The 16,968-nt window shown below is 35.2% G+C and overlaps 1 protein-coding gene across 10 annotated transcripts in view; it reads right to left on the reverse strand.

Moving 5' to 3' along the window:
* Positions 1-1,684: 1,684 nt before the first annotated feature.
* TM2D1 (TM2 domain containing 1) overlaps positions 1,685-16,968 on the reverse strand; it is a 27,499-nt gene continuing 12,215 nt past the window's right edge. The window contains exons 5-9 of one of the 10 annotated variants that reach the window (XR_001515440.1): positions 12,593-12,666; positions 9,005-9,042; positions 7,932-8,144; positions 7,027-7,125; positions 4,589-4,669 (exon numbers count right to left, since the gene is read on the reverse strand). Coding sequence is in view for 5 of the 10 variants with exons in the window: in XM_006773212.2 (XP_006773275.1) it covers positions 4,559-4,669; positions 12,593-12,666 (185 nt within the window). In the remaining 5 variants the exon portion in view is untranslated. Of the gene's footprint in view, positions 2,016-4,539; positions 4,670-4,872; positions 5,101-7,026; positions 7,126-7,923; positions 8,145-9,004; positions 9,043-10,260; positions 10,284-11,691; positions 11,981-12,592; positions 12,667-16,968 lie in introns of those variants that run through there. The other 9 variants (XR_001515441.1, XR_001515442.1, XR_001515439.1 and 6 more) reach the window with 9 other exon arrangements.

A 16,968-nucleotide genomic window follows, 5' to 3' on the forward strand; every position in this document is an offset into this window, starting at 1 on the left:
ATAATCCATTCCATCCCACCCTAGAGGGTTTAAGAGTAAAGACTGAGCTAATCCATCTCATACTTAGCCACTGTTTTAAAAGCAGGGTTATTATATAAAACATCTCATACAGAGGCCTTCACATATAATTTATACTCTCACATACTAATAGCCAAAAACAATAGTGTTCCATGAAAGTAAAAACAAACAAACTGTATTCATATGCATTAAATTCATTCACATAAAAAAATTGGAAAAAAATGTTAAAGAATTATATATAGCTCTAGCCAGTTTGCTCAATGGTTGGAGCGTCAGCCGTGGATTGAAGGGTCCCGGGTTTGATTCTGGTCAAGGGCGTGTACCTTAGTTGCAGGCTGAAGTGCTCATCATGTACATTTAGGATATTACAGTGAAAATAAAGTTTAAACTTTTAAGAGTGTATTGTGAAAAAACTGTATTTCTAGATTGTATCAATGACCCAGAGTACTACGGCTTACTTCACTAAATATTTTGAGAAACCTGCTTTAAAACAGACTTCTCACCTGGCCACGTTAATAACTGTAACAATTATACAAGAATCGATATTACTTTTCAATACTTGACTGTAAGTATTTCTTATATAAGTGAACTTACATGGCTATGAAAACTTAATGGACTTTTCAAATCTGGGCTTAGGTGATCCTGAAGGAACTTCAAAGCTCTGTTTGCAACCAAAAGAATCTAGGAAATACTAGCAAACAGGCTCTACGAGCCAGTTTAACTAGAGCCAAAATATTTTCACTATGAAGAAGCGGATCCCAATGAAATATAAGCTCTTTAAGGGCAGAGATGCTTGTGTTTTGCTCCTTGCTGCATTGTAGCATCTAGGACAGTGCCTCCCAAATGGTAGACACCCAGTATTTTCATTAATTAATGAATAAGAGACCATTCCTGATATATATTAGGAGTAACCCAAATTTGCTTTATATATCAATACTGAATATCCTACCAACTGGAGAATCTGTTACTGAATGACTAACATGTTATGAAGCTAACTGGACTATACAATATACTTTTGAGTGAAAGGGGTGATAAAAAATGTTGGTTTCACTTTTGAGAAGTCCGGCTTCAATAATTCTGAAATTGCTCTGCCTGTTTCTAAAGAAAGCACGTAACAGGATTATGGGGACATAACATTTCATGTATTTCCAGCTTCTTAAACACAGTAAGAAAAACCAGTGCTAACATGCAGGTGCTGCTTCCTTCAGTCTCTGTGCATCACTTCAGGCGCTTGTCCAGCAGCTGCCTGGCAGTGCTAACAGATGGGAAACATTAATCTTCTGTTCAGTGTTCCCACCTTGTCCATCCAACTTCAAATGTAACTGCACTGAGCTAGATGAGTCAGCATCTGGTCTTTCAAAAGCTAGTGCAGCACTCCCACAAGCAAAAAGGAGAAAGTTCACACTTCAGAGGCCTGAACCAATGCCAGAAGTTCCCATGTTGCCTCAAGGTTTCAGACTCCCTGATGATCTTCAGCTCCTTGGATACCAAGGCAAAGACAGATCTGAAAAGCTACAGAAAACCAGGCGGGTTGTCATACACTAGACTGCACCCCAGGCAATATAAATGGTATTTGTTCACACCACGGATTAACTACTTTGAAGGATCAAAATGCAGAAGACAGCTACTTTCAACATTTAAGGTTTCTTAATAAAGCACTAAAAAATGTGAGTAAGTCATACTTTTATTTTTCAGAAGCAAAAATGACAAGTGGCAACTTGTCTTTGGAAAAGACATTACAGGATATCGGGTAATAAGCTATCTATCTCATAGAGACGGTAGCCTAGGAAAGACTATTATTATACATACAGCTCTCAAAGAAAGTCCTATTAAATAAATCTCAGGATAAAATGCTTTCAACTAAAACAACAAAACAAAAGCATCATCAACAACAAAAAGTTACAAAGAATCTGTAAAGTGTTATGTGAAGAAGGAAAAAGAAAATCTGGAAATCCGCATACTGGAAGTTCACTATTAAAATTAATCAGGCCCGAAACCTAAAACAGAAAAAATAAATACATTAAAGCACACAATTTTTTAAGAATCCAATGAGGTTACTATAGATGCACATTGCAATGCTTCATTTACCTAAGACATTTTTTCTTACTTTTGGAGCCCTTTTGTATACATTATAGAGAGATTATATGAATGACAATGCAGAGATCTGCCTTCTCAACAGGCCTTTAGAGTTTTAAATTTTAAATTTGAGTCTGGAATCTCAATTAAATGTCTCTATAATAGGCTACAGAGAATGGAATTGCTTTTTTAAATTACATTTGCTTAGGCCCTGGCCCTGTAGCTCAGTTGGTATATAGGTCCCAATATACCAAGGTTGCAGTTTCAATCCCTGGTCAGAGCACATGCAAGAATCAACCAATGAATGCATTAATAAGTGGAACAGCAAATCCATCTCCACCTCTCTCTCTTTCTAAAAATCAATTAAGAAATTTAAATTACATTTACTTAATTTTTACACATTAAGAACAATCTACATACTTTTATTTTTCTAATATATTTTTATTGATTTCAGAGAGGAAGAGAGAGGGAGAGATAGAAACATCAATGATGACAAAAAAAATCATTGATTGGCTGCTTCCTGCATCCCTACTACTGGGGATTGAGCCAGCAACCTGGGCATGTGCCCTGATTTGGAATTGAATAGTGACCTCCTGGTTCATAGGTCGACACTCAACCACTGAGCCACACTGGCGGGGCCAATCTCATACTTTTAAATGGGATACAATTTACAGTATGAAAATGGGTTATGTGAAACTATTCAACCCTTCTCATAAAGAATAATAATTTCCAAAATGAATAAGCTTAATACAAAATTATATAGTTGTTGGGGATGGGTTGGAGTGGGAAGGGACATGGAGAACATCCAGTGGAACTCACAGAGTTCTAGATGTGAGATTCAGTTTTACACCGACTACACTGATTGTCTTAGTCTCAACTTGTCCCCTGGTCAGAAGAGGCAGATGGATCTCTAAGCTTCATTCCAATTATTTATTTTATTTCAATTTTTTTTATTTCAATTTTAAACCAAAAAGTTCTTACAGTTTATTTTTTAAAAAGATTTCAAAACTTTTTTGACAATCAGTTGAATAAATTCCTCAGATTTAAACAGGGTCAATCACTGTTCAAACTTATGACAATATTTATAAAGCATATTCCATAATTTTACTGAGAAAAAAAAAACCTACCTTAAAGGCAAAATTATACTTCATATCCTATTTATACACTACAACATAGAAAATAAGTGCAGATTCCCTTCCTGGCTTATAGAAGCACTCTCTGAGATAGAGTCAACTGAAAACCTTAGGACTATGACCGTGGCCAAAACATCTAGCCTGTCTCTCTCTGCCCTGTCTCTGAAAGCTGCAGACAGTTCCAAATGAACAGTCACCTACGACGTACCCACACTCCCCACGCTGCATAGGACTTCTCCATTACAGAGAATGATTATACCAGGAAACTGTTTTCCTGAGAAAAATCTAGCATTACTGGAAGATTACTTATAGACTAATGTACAGTCACGGAAAAAAAACCTTATAGTAGCCGAGAGAACCAGTGTTAAATCAGGAAAACTAATGGTACCTCTGACTTCTCTAAGTGTATTACCTATTTAAAGCTGATAGCAATTAACAATCTTCATGGGCAGAGCTAAACTTTAGGTTAGAGTAAATACTTATAGTAGTTCAGGGTTGAGGTCTATCAACTTTTCAGGTTTAGGGAAGAAGAAAAGAAAAAGGTTTCAAGATCACATGGGCCCTGGCCAGGTAGCTCAGTTGATTAGAACATCGTCCTGATATGCCAATGTTGCAGGTCAATCCCCAATCAGGTCACATAAAAGAAGCAATCAACCACCAGTGTGGCTCAGTGGTTGCATGCCAACCTATGAACCAGGAAGTCGTGGTTCAATCCCCAGTGGGGGGCATGCAGGAGGCAGTGATGGATGATTCTTTCTCATCATTGATGTTTCTATCTCTCCCTCTCCCTTACTCTCTGAAATTAATTTTTTAAAAAATGTATATATTTTTTTAAAGAAGCAATCAATGAATGTATAAATAAGTGGGACAAATAGATATTTCTCTCTCAAATCAACCAATCAGTCAATCAATTGATTTTTAAAAAGATCATATTGAGCCTAGGAGAGAAAGACAGCAGAAAAAATAATCTTCATTGAACTATCTACAACACATGCTTTCATCATAACCATATAACACTATGGAATATCTTTTTGTTTTGATGATATTCTTTTTCTTGTGAACTTTGTCCTTTAACCATATTCATTGTAAAGAATGAGAGTCTGAATTGAGAACTGCAAGAGCAGTGAGTATACATGAAAATGCTTTACAAAGGATTAGAGAGATTTCAGGCACAAGCAGACCTGTGTTTCCTGAGAAGCAAAAGGAGAGATTTGAACACTAAATGGTCTCTTCAATTTCCTCTGGCTCTCAAATTCTCATAATTCATACAGATAATATACTATAATGAAGATTACATATATATATCACTTACTGTTTCTTTTTAAAAACATTTATGGATACAGCTGTGTTTTTCTAAATGTCTCATTAGTAATACTCAGTCTTGTAAGTCTGGTTCCATAATAATCTATAATGTAACTGCTTCCATCCGAAGGTCCAACAATCTAGAAAAAATATTTCAAAATTACTCATTTTACCAAAGATATTTTCACAACACTTTGAGTTTATTTTTATAGTTGCTAATGAAATTATTTCAGTAGTACCAATAATGTAACTCAAACTAACTCAAGCAAAAATAAGTAATTTAGTGTCTCATAGCTAAAGAAGATACGAGGGAAGTTCACAGGGTCAAATGAACTACAGGAACCAAGGCCTCGAGGATTGAAATTCCTTGCCCATGAGGACTCTGGTTTGGCCTCCCTGCCTCTTTGCGTAGCTCTGCTTGCCTTCATTCTCCCAACAGCTCCAGATTCTTCTTCCAGCTCAGCAGATCCCAACAGAAAGAAAGTAAGATCTTCCTCCTCGGTGTTTATATACCAAGCCCAGGGAAGAACTGTGACCTGCTTGGTATATATGCCTATTGCTGGACAAATTACTGTACCCAAGAGAATAAGATTAATAGGATTGGCCAGGCCAGACTTCCTGTGGGAGAAAAGGCAGTGTGACTGTCCTACCAGAACCACATGGAATGGAAAAGGAAGAGGATAGAAAGAAAGAAAAAAATCCCCATGCTCATTACAATCATCTTGTTCTCTTAATCACATTTTTGGGAATACAATTAACATGATCTCTGCAAATGATCCTTCAAAGCAGCAATCTTCAAAATGTTGCTTTAGGGACCTAGCCAGTTTGGCTCAGTGGACAAAGCATTGGCCCTCGGACTGAAGGGTCCCAGCTTCAATTCCGGTCAAGAGCATGTACCTCAGTTGCAGGCTGGATCCCCAGCCCTGGTAGGGGCACATGTGGGAGGCAACCAATGGATGTGTCTCTCTCACATTTTTGTTTCTCTCTCTCTCTCTCCCCTCCCTTCCACTCTCTCTAAAAGTCAATGGAAAAATATCCTTAGTGAGGATTAACAACAACAAAAATGTAGCCTTAGGGATCACAAAGATTAACCAAGGTATATGTGAGCCCAGATAGTTCTAAGGGAATCAGTTTTGAGATTCTTAATTCGATTATGTACTCTTGGTAAAAATGATATCCCTGATGCTATCTATGGTGGAAGCATCAGGCTAGTACCCTTCCCCACTTCCTTTTCACTGTGGCTCTTTCTCCAACTTGACAACAGTAAAGACACCTCCCATCAAAGCATATCCAGAGTTTTATGATGACACATTGCCTTGAGGTATAAAAACCTCTGATGTGCCTAACAAAGAGATAATTCAAAATACTGGACTTGGGGAAATCTCAGTTAATTAAGAGACTAAAAATATGCTCTTCCATTTCTTGTTCAAAGGGATGCATTCCTAATATCACTTTACTTTTTTTTTTTTTGCTTAAAATTATGTGCTAAAATTTGTAACCTTTATGCTGTTTTGATCAATTGTATATCATTAGTAATCACAATGACAACTCAATCCAGAAATCACAGAAAATTTAAAACCTTTTCATTTTAATGAGTAAGATGCTTCCCCTGTCCTGATATTTTAAATTCTGTGGTATTTATATTCTGTTAGGTACATTTTTTAGTTAATGTAAGTTTTATTTAAATATATCAATATTTATAAACCAGAAATTACACCCTTTGCAACTATTTAAATTTATGATGAAAACTTAAATGTCAACTTAAAAACGTACAAAGGGTAGGAATTTTTTTAAAATTCTTGTAGGGGTTAAACAACTGGAGTTTAACACTGCTGTAGAAAATTCTTTGTTTTTAAAATGAATTTGGTTCTAAAAACTATTCAACAAACACTTAATTCCTATAGTATTAGATACTGTGCTAGGTGTTATACACATAACAGCAGAGGATACAATCTCCGCCAACAGTTAAAGATGAATGTCAATATTCAAAGAACACAAGCACTTATGTGCTAGATACCAGGCTGGGTACTGTAATGCACTCTGACTTACTTTGTAAAGTTTAAATTGATTTGGCTTCCCATTTATGAATGTTACTAATGAATTTAAGTAAAACTTAAAACTTTTTTAGTGGCCAAACTCACAGAGAAAACCACTCTAAGAATTAACACAAGAAAGAGAAAAACGGATGACTAGAAGTAACAACATGTTTTGAGACTGTATAAGGGAAACAAAAAAGGCAGTAGATATAGTTTACCAAATCAAACGGTAAAACATTGCCTAATTTGGAATATGTGCATAGATTAGAACTGGGCCTACTGTCCTATTATCATTTTCTTCCTATGCCATCTTCTTTGACAATCTCACTTCTGTTGAAAAAGAAAGTATTCAGAAGTTGGAAATAAGGACAATATATGACAGGGTGACCCTTTAATAGCATGCATTTCTTATAAGCTCATCTGAGGCTCACGTGGCTCTCTCAGGAAATAAAACTATTTACCTAAAACCCGATTAGGGCCCAGATGCTTTATAATCTTGTCAAGTTAGCAGTTAACATGAAGAAAAATGACAGGGTCATTTTTGTTTTGTTTCCCCCGTCCTGCAGAAAAGATGCCCTCAGAGTTTACAGTTTTATTATCTGCAAATGCATGATCCAATTTTGTCTCTACTTTAGCAAACTATTACAGATTTCTTTCCCTCAAACTCCAAGACTCTAGTTCCTCAGCACCTAGTTCTATCATGGTAATTCCAATCCTCCCTCCAGAGACTGTTCAGCCTGGGCCTATAACGGAATTGCCTGTGAGATGAGTTCTGTGGGGGTTATTTGCCCTTAAGAAGACATGTGTGAGAGGAAGGTAACTATGTAAAAAAGTGATGCCTCTGATGATAACTATGTAAGAAAGTGATAACCAAAAGACCTGAAGATGGCAAAGAGAAAGAGGAAGGAAAGAGAGAAGAGAAGGAGGGAATGAAGGGAAGGAGGAAGAGAGGAAGAGGAATAAGGAAGGAAAGATTTGGGTCCTTTATTATGTCCTTCATAATAAATTGTCCTTCAGGTCTAAATTAGCAAATCTTAGAACTACCTTTATCTCCAGATTCTTGGTATCCTATATAATAGAAGCCTAATATGCTAAAGTGTCCAACTGTTTCATTCAGCCATTTGACCAGTTGCTATGACATGCACTGACCACCAGGGGGCAAACGCTCCCTATGGTAGGTTAGCTTGCTGTTGGGGTCCAGCGGATGAGAAATTAGTTTGTACAACGGATGTCAAGTCCCTGGTATGAGAAGCCCTAAAACCAAAAGAAAGCAACTTCTTTCCCTCTCTATATTAGTTTACTGCGGCTGCTATAACAAATTATCACAAACTTAGTGGATTAAAACAATATAAATTTACTTTCTCACAGTTCTGGAGGCCAGAAGTCTAAAATCAAGGTATTGGCACAACCGTGTGTCCTAGACAATGTTAAGGGAGAATCCACGGTAAGCTTCTTCTAGCTTCTGGCAGCAATCAGCACTCCTTGGCATTCTGTGGTTTGTGGCCACATCACTCCAATCTCTGCCTCTGTCTTCACACTACCTTCTTTTCTGTGTCTGTGTCTTTTCCTCCTCTACTTCCTATAAAGACACTTGAATTGAATTTAGGGCCCACCCAGATAATTATTTGATTTAAAGACTGGTTAGCATTAATCCTTAATGACCAACACAAACATCACTTCTCAAGAAATGAATAATATTTCCCATTATATCTCCTGAGGAAAACAGAGCATTGGGATTAGTTTCAGAACCAGTTTAAGATATTCTTTGTTTTATGAACATTCCTTTCATTCACAAAGTAAAAATCTGCCCATAGCATAAGTGAACCGAGAGCTACCTAATTAAGGTCACATGACACAAATGATCAGTCTCCTCAGTTTTCCAGTTTATTTCCCCAATTAATCACACCAGGGTTAAATAAATAATACACTGAGCTATTTGGAAGACTTGCTATCTACAAAATGTCCACTGGTTTTTATATATTGCTGTCCTACATCTAGTGAACTATCAAGGACTTTGACCAACTTTTCCCATGCTGGTAATAGATTTAGGGTGATTACATGTTTAGTCATTCTTTTCATCAATAGCATGTTATTTCACAGGACAAAACTGGCTTATACAGAAATGAACTCTAACCCTAACTTTATTTATGCTCTGAACTGAAAAGTCTTTTAAAATTTTTGGTAAAATTCAAAGTACTTAAGATAGTCAGGTTAACTTTTTTATTTTAAACCTGCAGTTGTCAAGGAAATATTTTATGTCAAATAATAAGTGAAATCTTATCATCAGATCACACTCTTGGGATAGTTAGATCATAAGTTCCTTTAGGGCAAGGATCCCAATTTATTATACCGAATTGTGCTCATTAAACTCATTTTCATTGATGGCATAAAACCTAATATTTACAATTTATCATGCCAACTTTTATTTGCATTCATTACCTCTCAAGTGACCATATAAAATTTAGAACTTTAAGGCCCTAAAAAAAAAAAAAAGCAATCACTTTTTTAAAACTACCATTTTTAGCTTCTTATCTTCTCTGTAACTGGAACAAAGCCACACTTTCACAAGGTATGATGCATACAGTTCAAATCAGCAAAAGTTTTTGAGGGCATACTCTATGTTTAGCATACTACTAGTGCTGTCCAGGATTAATAAGTCTTTTTTTTTTCTTCAAGAAGTTTATGTGTGAAAGTTCAGATCTGTTGTAAAAGTTAAGAAATAATATATAAGCAATATATAATCCAATGCTAAAATGAGTTACATATATTAAATGCCACACTGATGAGATACTTTATAAATTTACTTATAAAATTCATAAATATCTTGGAGATTATGCAGCTTTTCTGAATTTCTGCTTATGTAGTTATTAGTCCTTTAAGGAAATCTACTCTGTAATGTCAATAGAAATGAAAATGAAAGTGATTTCTTCCATAATATATAGAATTTTTAAAAATTGTCACAAAGAACCCAACATACTTCCTTCTAACAACTTCCTATATTAAAACTACCCTTTTTCATCTATCTGATTTGTGGCTGTCTTGTCTCCATTTAACAGAAGAAACTTTCTTTTCTTTTTGTTTGACAGAGTATGTATCATGGGTTTAGGTGTAATTTAAAATGTCCAGATTGTGTGAAAAAAGAGGTTTAAATGGAATCCAAATATGCTATTTTTTCTGATTAAAAAACCTTAAATTGTCTAATCCTTCATGATTACACAAACATATACAAACACAAAAGAATGAGTGTTTTAAAATCTTTGGAAATGCCTTATGAATAATTATATAGTAGTTATACACAGTAGTTACCTATAACTGAAAGACAGTAGCCTACACATGTATCACTGATTTAGTTTTTTGGTTGAATGCACAAAATAACTGAATTAATTCTATGTATTGTTTCATGCCATTCATTCACATAGGGCCATTTGCATATTTTTAATAACAACAACAACAAAAAGAAAGAAACTTTCAAGTTTATTAACAAGTAGATAAACTCATGGAAATATTTTCAGTATATATAGCAACATGTAAAGCTTACTTTAGCAATGTGTGATTATACTCTTTGGTTCAAAGATGAAATAACTAGAGCTATTTTTTTAAGAGGATTTTCTGGGTTTGTGTTATAAACACTGTGAAGCAAAGTATGTTTTTATAGGTCTTGAATTCATGCACAATATGTTTCTGGGATCACAGCCCAATAGAAAAACACTACAATTCACTAGGGAATAATATTTAATGGAAAAAAATCAGGGATAGAGAAAATAAAGAAGGAAAGAAGAGTAAACAAAAAGATCATGAGAAGTTGGAAAAAGATATATTTGAAACAGAGTTTCTGATTTTTATAGTAAAATCTTATTTGATTTGCTGAAAAAAAAATTTTTAATATAGTCAACATCACATGTTAAGTATATCAAATGACATTTAAAATAAGGCTACAGGTCTTATTTGGCTGCATTTGAAAACTGATTTATTTTTCCTCCAATCTAAAAGCAATCTAAAGTGGCCATACCTATTGAAATGTCTTATTTAGGGATATTTATTGCAGAATTTCAAACATTCTAAATCTACCTCAGTAATTTTTAATGTAATAGTCTCAATGCCAGATCTTCAAGAAAATAACTATTTGTTCTGAAAAATTTAGGCATAAATGTACCAGGAAGCAGTAGCTAAATCGAATAAGCTCTATAATTTGATATCCTATATAATAAAAGGGTAATTATGCAAATTGCCCCCTCAACTAGGAATTCAACCAGAGTTTGACCAGGGGGCAGGGCTGGCCAGCCCAGGGCCCCTCCTCCCAGTTGCCCCCATCCCCGACTGCCTCCCACCCCGATTGGGGGCGGGGTGGCTGGTCAATCTCCTGGGTCCCCTCTGGGCGGACCAGCTAGACCCCACCCGTGCAAGAAAGCTATAATGTAATGATATCACCAAAGAAAGTACCCAGTGTGAAAATATTAACTAAATGGTTGACACTGAATTCTGGATATCTGAAAGAATCCCAATAATACATTAAGTTCCTTGGATCCTCAATTAAAGTGAGAAACCATCTCAAAGCATATGTGCCAAGTACCTTAGCCTCTTCATGTCTGCTTGCCTGTCCCACAATCAGAGAAGGCAGGATATTTGGTTAAGCATGTTTATGAATAAAGATAGGAAAACTCCAACTTTAAAACCAAATATTTTCCTTATTTAATTCTGGTATCTTATTGGTCCATATGTTGCCTCCTCCTCACAGTATGGTACCCTCCTCACAGTATGCTACCAAAACCTCCTAGACTTTGACTTTCTTTTAAAGCATAAGGATAGCATCAAGCAGACTGAACTGAGGAGTGGAAATACTGTATGAGAAAGAATACAAAACTGATGATGATCAAAATACATACTGACACACTTGTTGAAGAAATTAGGTGCTCCATAAATGCTTACTGAAATGCTGTTTTGTGACATTTGTTATGATAAATTCATCTTTCTCTAATTTAAGAATCCTCATGAGTTAACCACAACCAGTTCAGTATAATTTAATAGAAAACATCTGGTGGCACTTTTAAATGCCTAGGGATAGCATTTCACAAATTATGCCTGTCTCCACAGCACTGTAGTAGCAAAAAATGAGGCAGACACAGAGAAACAGAGATGAATGTCAGGAGAGTCCTGATACATCATTTTATTATATTGATTTGATCTTACGGGAGAACAGCCCCACTCTTCAATTATCTACAGAAAACCCAAACATTCCTTTTCTCTTTTTGTCTTAAGATAGATAGATTTCGGTTTCCATAATTTGCAACTAAAAAAATACTAATATTGAGTGCTTGTCCAATGCAAAAGAAAATCTTGTTTCTGCCTCCAGGTGTCCATATGTAAATATCAAATCCCATCAATATCCTAGTATATTAATTGATCATGTGTCTGTGACTATCAGTAAAAGAAAAATAAGTTTGAGAAATAACCCCAATCCTCCATAGAGATTCATAATACACACTATAAACGATTCTGAGAAGTTATCCAGTAAAAAAAAACTCTTTAAATCATTTGAACTCAAATTTACAAATCATATTTGATCATAGAATCCCTTTTTTATGAAGTTATATCTTTTAGAACTACTAATTGGAAGAGCACAAATTGGAAAATGCTACTTGGAAACATGGCCATGATCCCTTGGATATAGCATCTGAAGAAAAATTGAAAAAGCATTCTTAACTGCTTCCTGGCATATTTAAAATATATCAGAAGATCACAGACATCAAATTTGAATGTAAAAATAGTTCATCTCCTAGATAAAAACTAACTTACAACTTGGCTGATGTGGCTCAGTGGTTGAGTGTCAACCTATGAACTAGGTCACTGTTTGATTGCCAGTCAGGGCACATGCTGGGTTGGGGGCTTGATCCCCAGTAGGGGGCGTGCAGAAGGAAGCCTATCAATGATTCTCTCTTATCATTGATGTTTCTCTCTCGCTCCCTCTCCCTTCCTCTCTCTGAAGTCAATAAAAATGTATTTAAAAATAAAAACAAAAAAATAACTTACCTGCATTGAAATAAGAATGAAGTCAATTAGGCTCCCAATTCCACAAAATCCTACAGTGCAAAACTTTAACAAACCTAGAAAAGAAGGTAAGATAATTTACACATGGGAAGTCTTATAATTATTAGCAAACTTTTCCATTTCCCAATAAATCATTACATATAATACAAACTCTTTATATCAAGAATATAAAATTAACACTTAAAAAATCAAATCTTTTGCCGAAACCGGTTTGGCTCAGTGGATGGAGCGTCGGCCTGCGGACTGAAGGGTCCCGGGTTCGATTCCGGTCAGGGGCATGTACCTGGGTTGCGCGCACATCTCCGGCGGGGGATGTGCGGGAAATATGAGAAAAGTTTAAAGGTTCCTCTATATAGAAAAACCACAACAAAAATAAATATTAGGAACTGAAAGAAAAACTCAATGTAATCTTACAAAATTTCTTAAGAGAAAAGGCATGAGGAAATAAATCTTTAAATCTCAGTAAATAAAAGGTAAAGAACAACTTTACTCCTAAAATCTTTATTTACTCATTTAGACTTAATATATTATGTCTAAATTGTAATATACATTTAGTAGAATGTCCAAATCAAGACTGACAAGGCACAGGAAAAATAATCAGGAAAAAATACTGATATTATAGTTAAATTTTAAAAATGTATTAGTAATCTAATTATCTTGAATTTATCCTATACTTTTTTCTAGCATCTCATGTTTATTAGTTCTACAACAATTCTGTGCACTATAGATACACCTCTGTTCTTGGTCCCAACCTTAGAGGTAAGGTACTAAATAGATGACAATACAGCATATACAAGATACAACACGAAAACTTGATGATGAAATCAGAAGAGGCAGATTGGGGGTGAGGGTGGAATGAGTAATCTCTTTTCTATATTTAAACTTGAGTTGCTTTCCAGACATCCCATTTGAGACATAAAAAATGGTATGAAGCACGACTCTACGTGAAAGGGCAGTTCTAAGTTCCAACTACATACAGATGCCGGCTAAAATCACAGAGTGGATGAGATCACCTCTTGCACACAATTTGGAAATACACAAAGAAGACTGAAATATGTAGGTACATTATATTACTTTGCCCCTTCCTAATATTACACAAATATCAGAATAATGTTGTAAGTACTAGATTAATACATGTTGGAAATAATTTAAAACTATTAAAATATAAAAATTATATGAAATTCTTTTAGTTTTCTTCAAAACACTTATTATCTACTTAATATTTTATATTTGATTACTGTCTCATAGAAGCCCCATTAGGGAAGTGTCTTTTTTTCTTTTTATTGATCTTAGAGAGAGGGGAAAGGAGAAAGCAAAAGAGAGAGATACATCAATTTGTCGTTCCACTTATTTATTCATTTATTGATTCTTTTTTAAAAAAATATATTTTTATTGATTTCAGATGTGCCCCTCACCCCCGCCCCGGGTCTCCCAGGGCTATAAAAAGAAAAGAAAAAAATTAAAAAAAATATATATATATTTTATTGATTTCGGTGCCAATCACACGCATGAGGCGTGGCTCTTACCGGTAGGACTTTTTAATAGAGAAGAAATTATTTCCTTGCATTTCTGATACAGCTACAGCAAATGCCACCAGATCTGAAATTTAAAAAGAACCTGGGACTCTTCAGTCCACAGGCCGACGCTCTATCCACTGAGCCAAACCAGCCAGGGCTATTGATTGATTCTTGTATGTGCCCTGACCAGAGATCAAACCCGCAACCTTGGTGTATGGGGAAGACATTCTAATGATCTGAGGTACGCAGACAGGGCTGGGAAGCATCTTTTATCTGTTTAATATACTCCTGTGTCTAGTACCTACGACACTGTCTGGCACATGACAGATGATCAATATTTGTTGAATGAACGAATAAATTTTTTCAGCCTTTCTGTTTCCTAAAGATCCCTAACTTTTTATCCATCACCTTACATAACAACTCCTTTAATTACTTTTTCACTAGTTGCATTTTATTGTGCCCAAGGAACAGTCAGTCAGTATACTCACTCATTGTATTTCTGAAATGTATCCCTCTCCACCTAGCATTTATAAATTTGGAAACATTTCCCTTCCTTCAATTTGTTTATTAAAAAGTATTAAGAATGGTCCAAAAAAAGTTTGTCTTTAATTATCTGCTACTCTATGAAGACAATATAACCATGTCAGTCAGAGCCTTTGCCCTTATCATGCCCTCTTCCAATGATGTCTTCCTGTAGCTCTTCTCATTTCTCAAGCTGCTTCTTTAGAGAAGTCTTCCTAATCTGCCCGTCTAAAGCAGCATGTCATCTGCAACCCCTCTCCCACCCGAAACACTCTATCACATCTCCCCTAATTCCCTCATGGTGCTGAATAGATCGGTAACAGCCTCATTCACTGGTTTGCTCATTTCATTGTCTTCCATTGCCAGGTAAATTCCTAAAGGCAGGATCCTATCTGTCTGTCTGTCTTATTCAAGTCAATTCCTTGAACAGTAGTACAACAGACAGCAAGAGTTTGATAAATACCTGTTGTATGACTATCAAAATACCAGATACAATCTAAATGTCAAACAGAGAGGAATTGTCTCAAAATATCCAGGTACATCTAACAACAGGTAAAAATACTACACAACTGTTTAAAACAATGATATGAAATGGTATTTGTTGGTAAGTATCCTTCGCTAAACAGAAAAAAAATAGTGAGATCATTAAAATCTAGATTTCTGCTGCTGGACCCCTTTTTAAGAGTGCTTCAAAATGAACAGAAGTTCCTGTTCAGACAAAATACTAGATAAGGAAATGTGTGTTAGGAACTTCGGTAAATGTGAGAGAACACATTTAAAGAAACTAAGAACAGATCCAGATGATTTTTAAACATTTAAGGAACTGCAAACTAATCTATAGTGACAGAAAGCAGACAAGTGCTTGCTTGGGAAAGAGCAGGATAAAGAGTGCCAAGAGGCAGGGATTAACAAATGGGCATGAGGAAACTTTTGGGAGTGACAGATATGGTCATTATCTTGATTATGGTGATTGCTTCACAGGCATATACATATGTCTAACTTATCAAAATGTACATTTTAAATGTGTACTTTATTATATATCATTTATACCTCAATAAAGCTGTTTAAAAAGATTTAAATAACTAAGCTGACTGTTAAAGAAAAACTTCAAAGTTTAAAATCATTACATTGATTTATATTAAGTCTCACTCCAAATGTGTGATATTAATTAACTATGGTCCATTTATTTCTATAGATTTAAGATAAAGGATAACTTAACTAGTGAGGTTGCTAATAATACTATCTTAAATTTGTTTTAGCTTTCAAATATAAAAATACTTCATGAAAGTAAGACAGGAAGGACATTAAGGATTAAAAAAGAGAGAGACAAAGTAAAAAACTTAGGCTAGTACATGGCACATGGAAAACATTTGATAAATGTTAGCCCAGCTGCTACTTGTGCTACCACAATTTCTACTACTACTACACTTATTATCATCATCAAGAAATTTAGACAACATAAATCCACATTCTTTATATTAGCATCATCTAACCTAATCAACATAGTTTCATCTCTTGCAAATTCCTTCTGCCTGTGTTACAGCCCAAACAACTAAAGTTTTCTTAATGTGCCCTGCTCTTGTTATCTCCTTCACCTAACTCTGCATTTATGTGTGCTACACTGTTCTCTGCCTTGCTCCTTCCTTTTCCCCTCCACTATTCCCAATCATCTAGCTGACCCCTAATAATATTCTAAACCTTCTAGAAAGTCTTCTCTAATGCCCCCAGGATGAATTTAATGCCATTCCTAGATATTCCTCAGCACCTTTAAGTTGCAGCATAGCACATATCCCATAGTATGATTTATTATGAATTTATTATTTGTCTGTCTTCCCTTATGCTTCTGTGAGCAACTTGAAATCAGGGCTGTGTCATGCCCATGCCTAGTCAATATGACTACAGAAGGAACAAACTATATCAAATAAGTTATCTCACTTGTAAATAAACACTAATCAACTTGGACAAAAAATAGCATACATTCTAAACAGCATTTATTAAAACCAACATAAACCGTTAATCTCATAGATTTCATTATTTTGAGCATCAATACCAATTTTTTAAAAGATGGGATATTTGTGAACTACTAAGAGTAGATTGATTTCTTCTCCCTGCCCCCCACCACACCCAAATAAAGTCATCTTTGTACAAACCCTATTTATTAACTTATTATGGAAAGAAATATCAGCTTTAGATTTTAAAAAATTGTTTTAAAATTCCAAATAAAAGTGTTTCTAATCAAGAAGAATCCATTTTTATACTGAACCATTACTATTATAGATATACTAGGGGCCCGGTGCACGAAATTCGTGCACTTGGGGG

Source organism: Myotis davidii, unplaced genomic scaffold (assembly GCF_000327345.1).
Source record: "Myotis davidii unplaced genomic scaffold, ASM32734v1 scaffold205, whole genome shotgun sequence".
Taxonomy (NCBI): domain Eukaryota; kingdom Metazoa; phylum Chordata; class Mammalia; order Chiroptera; family Vespertilionidae; genus Myotis; species Myotis davidii.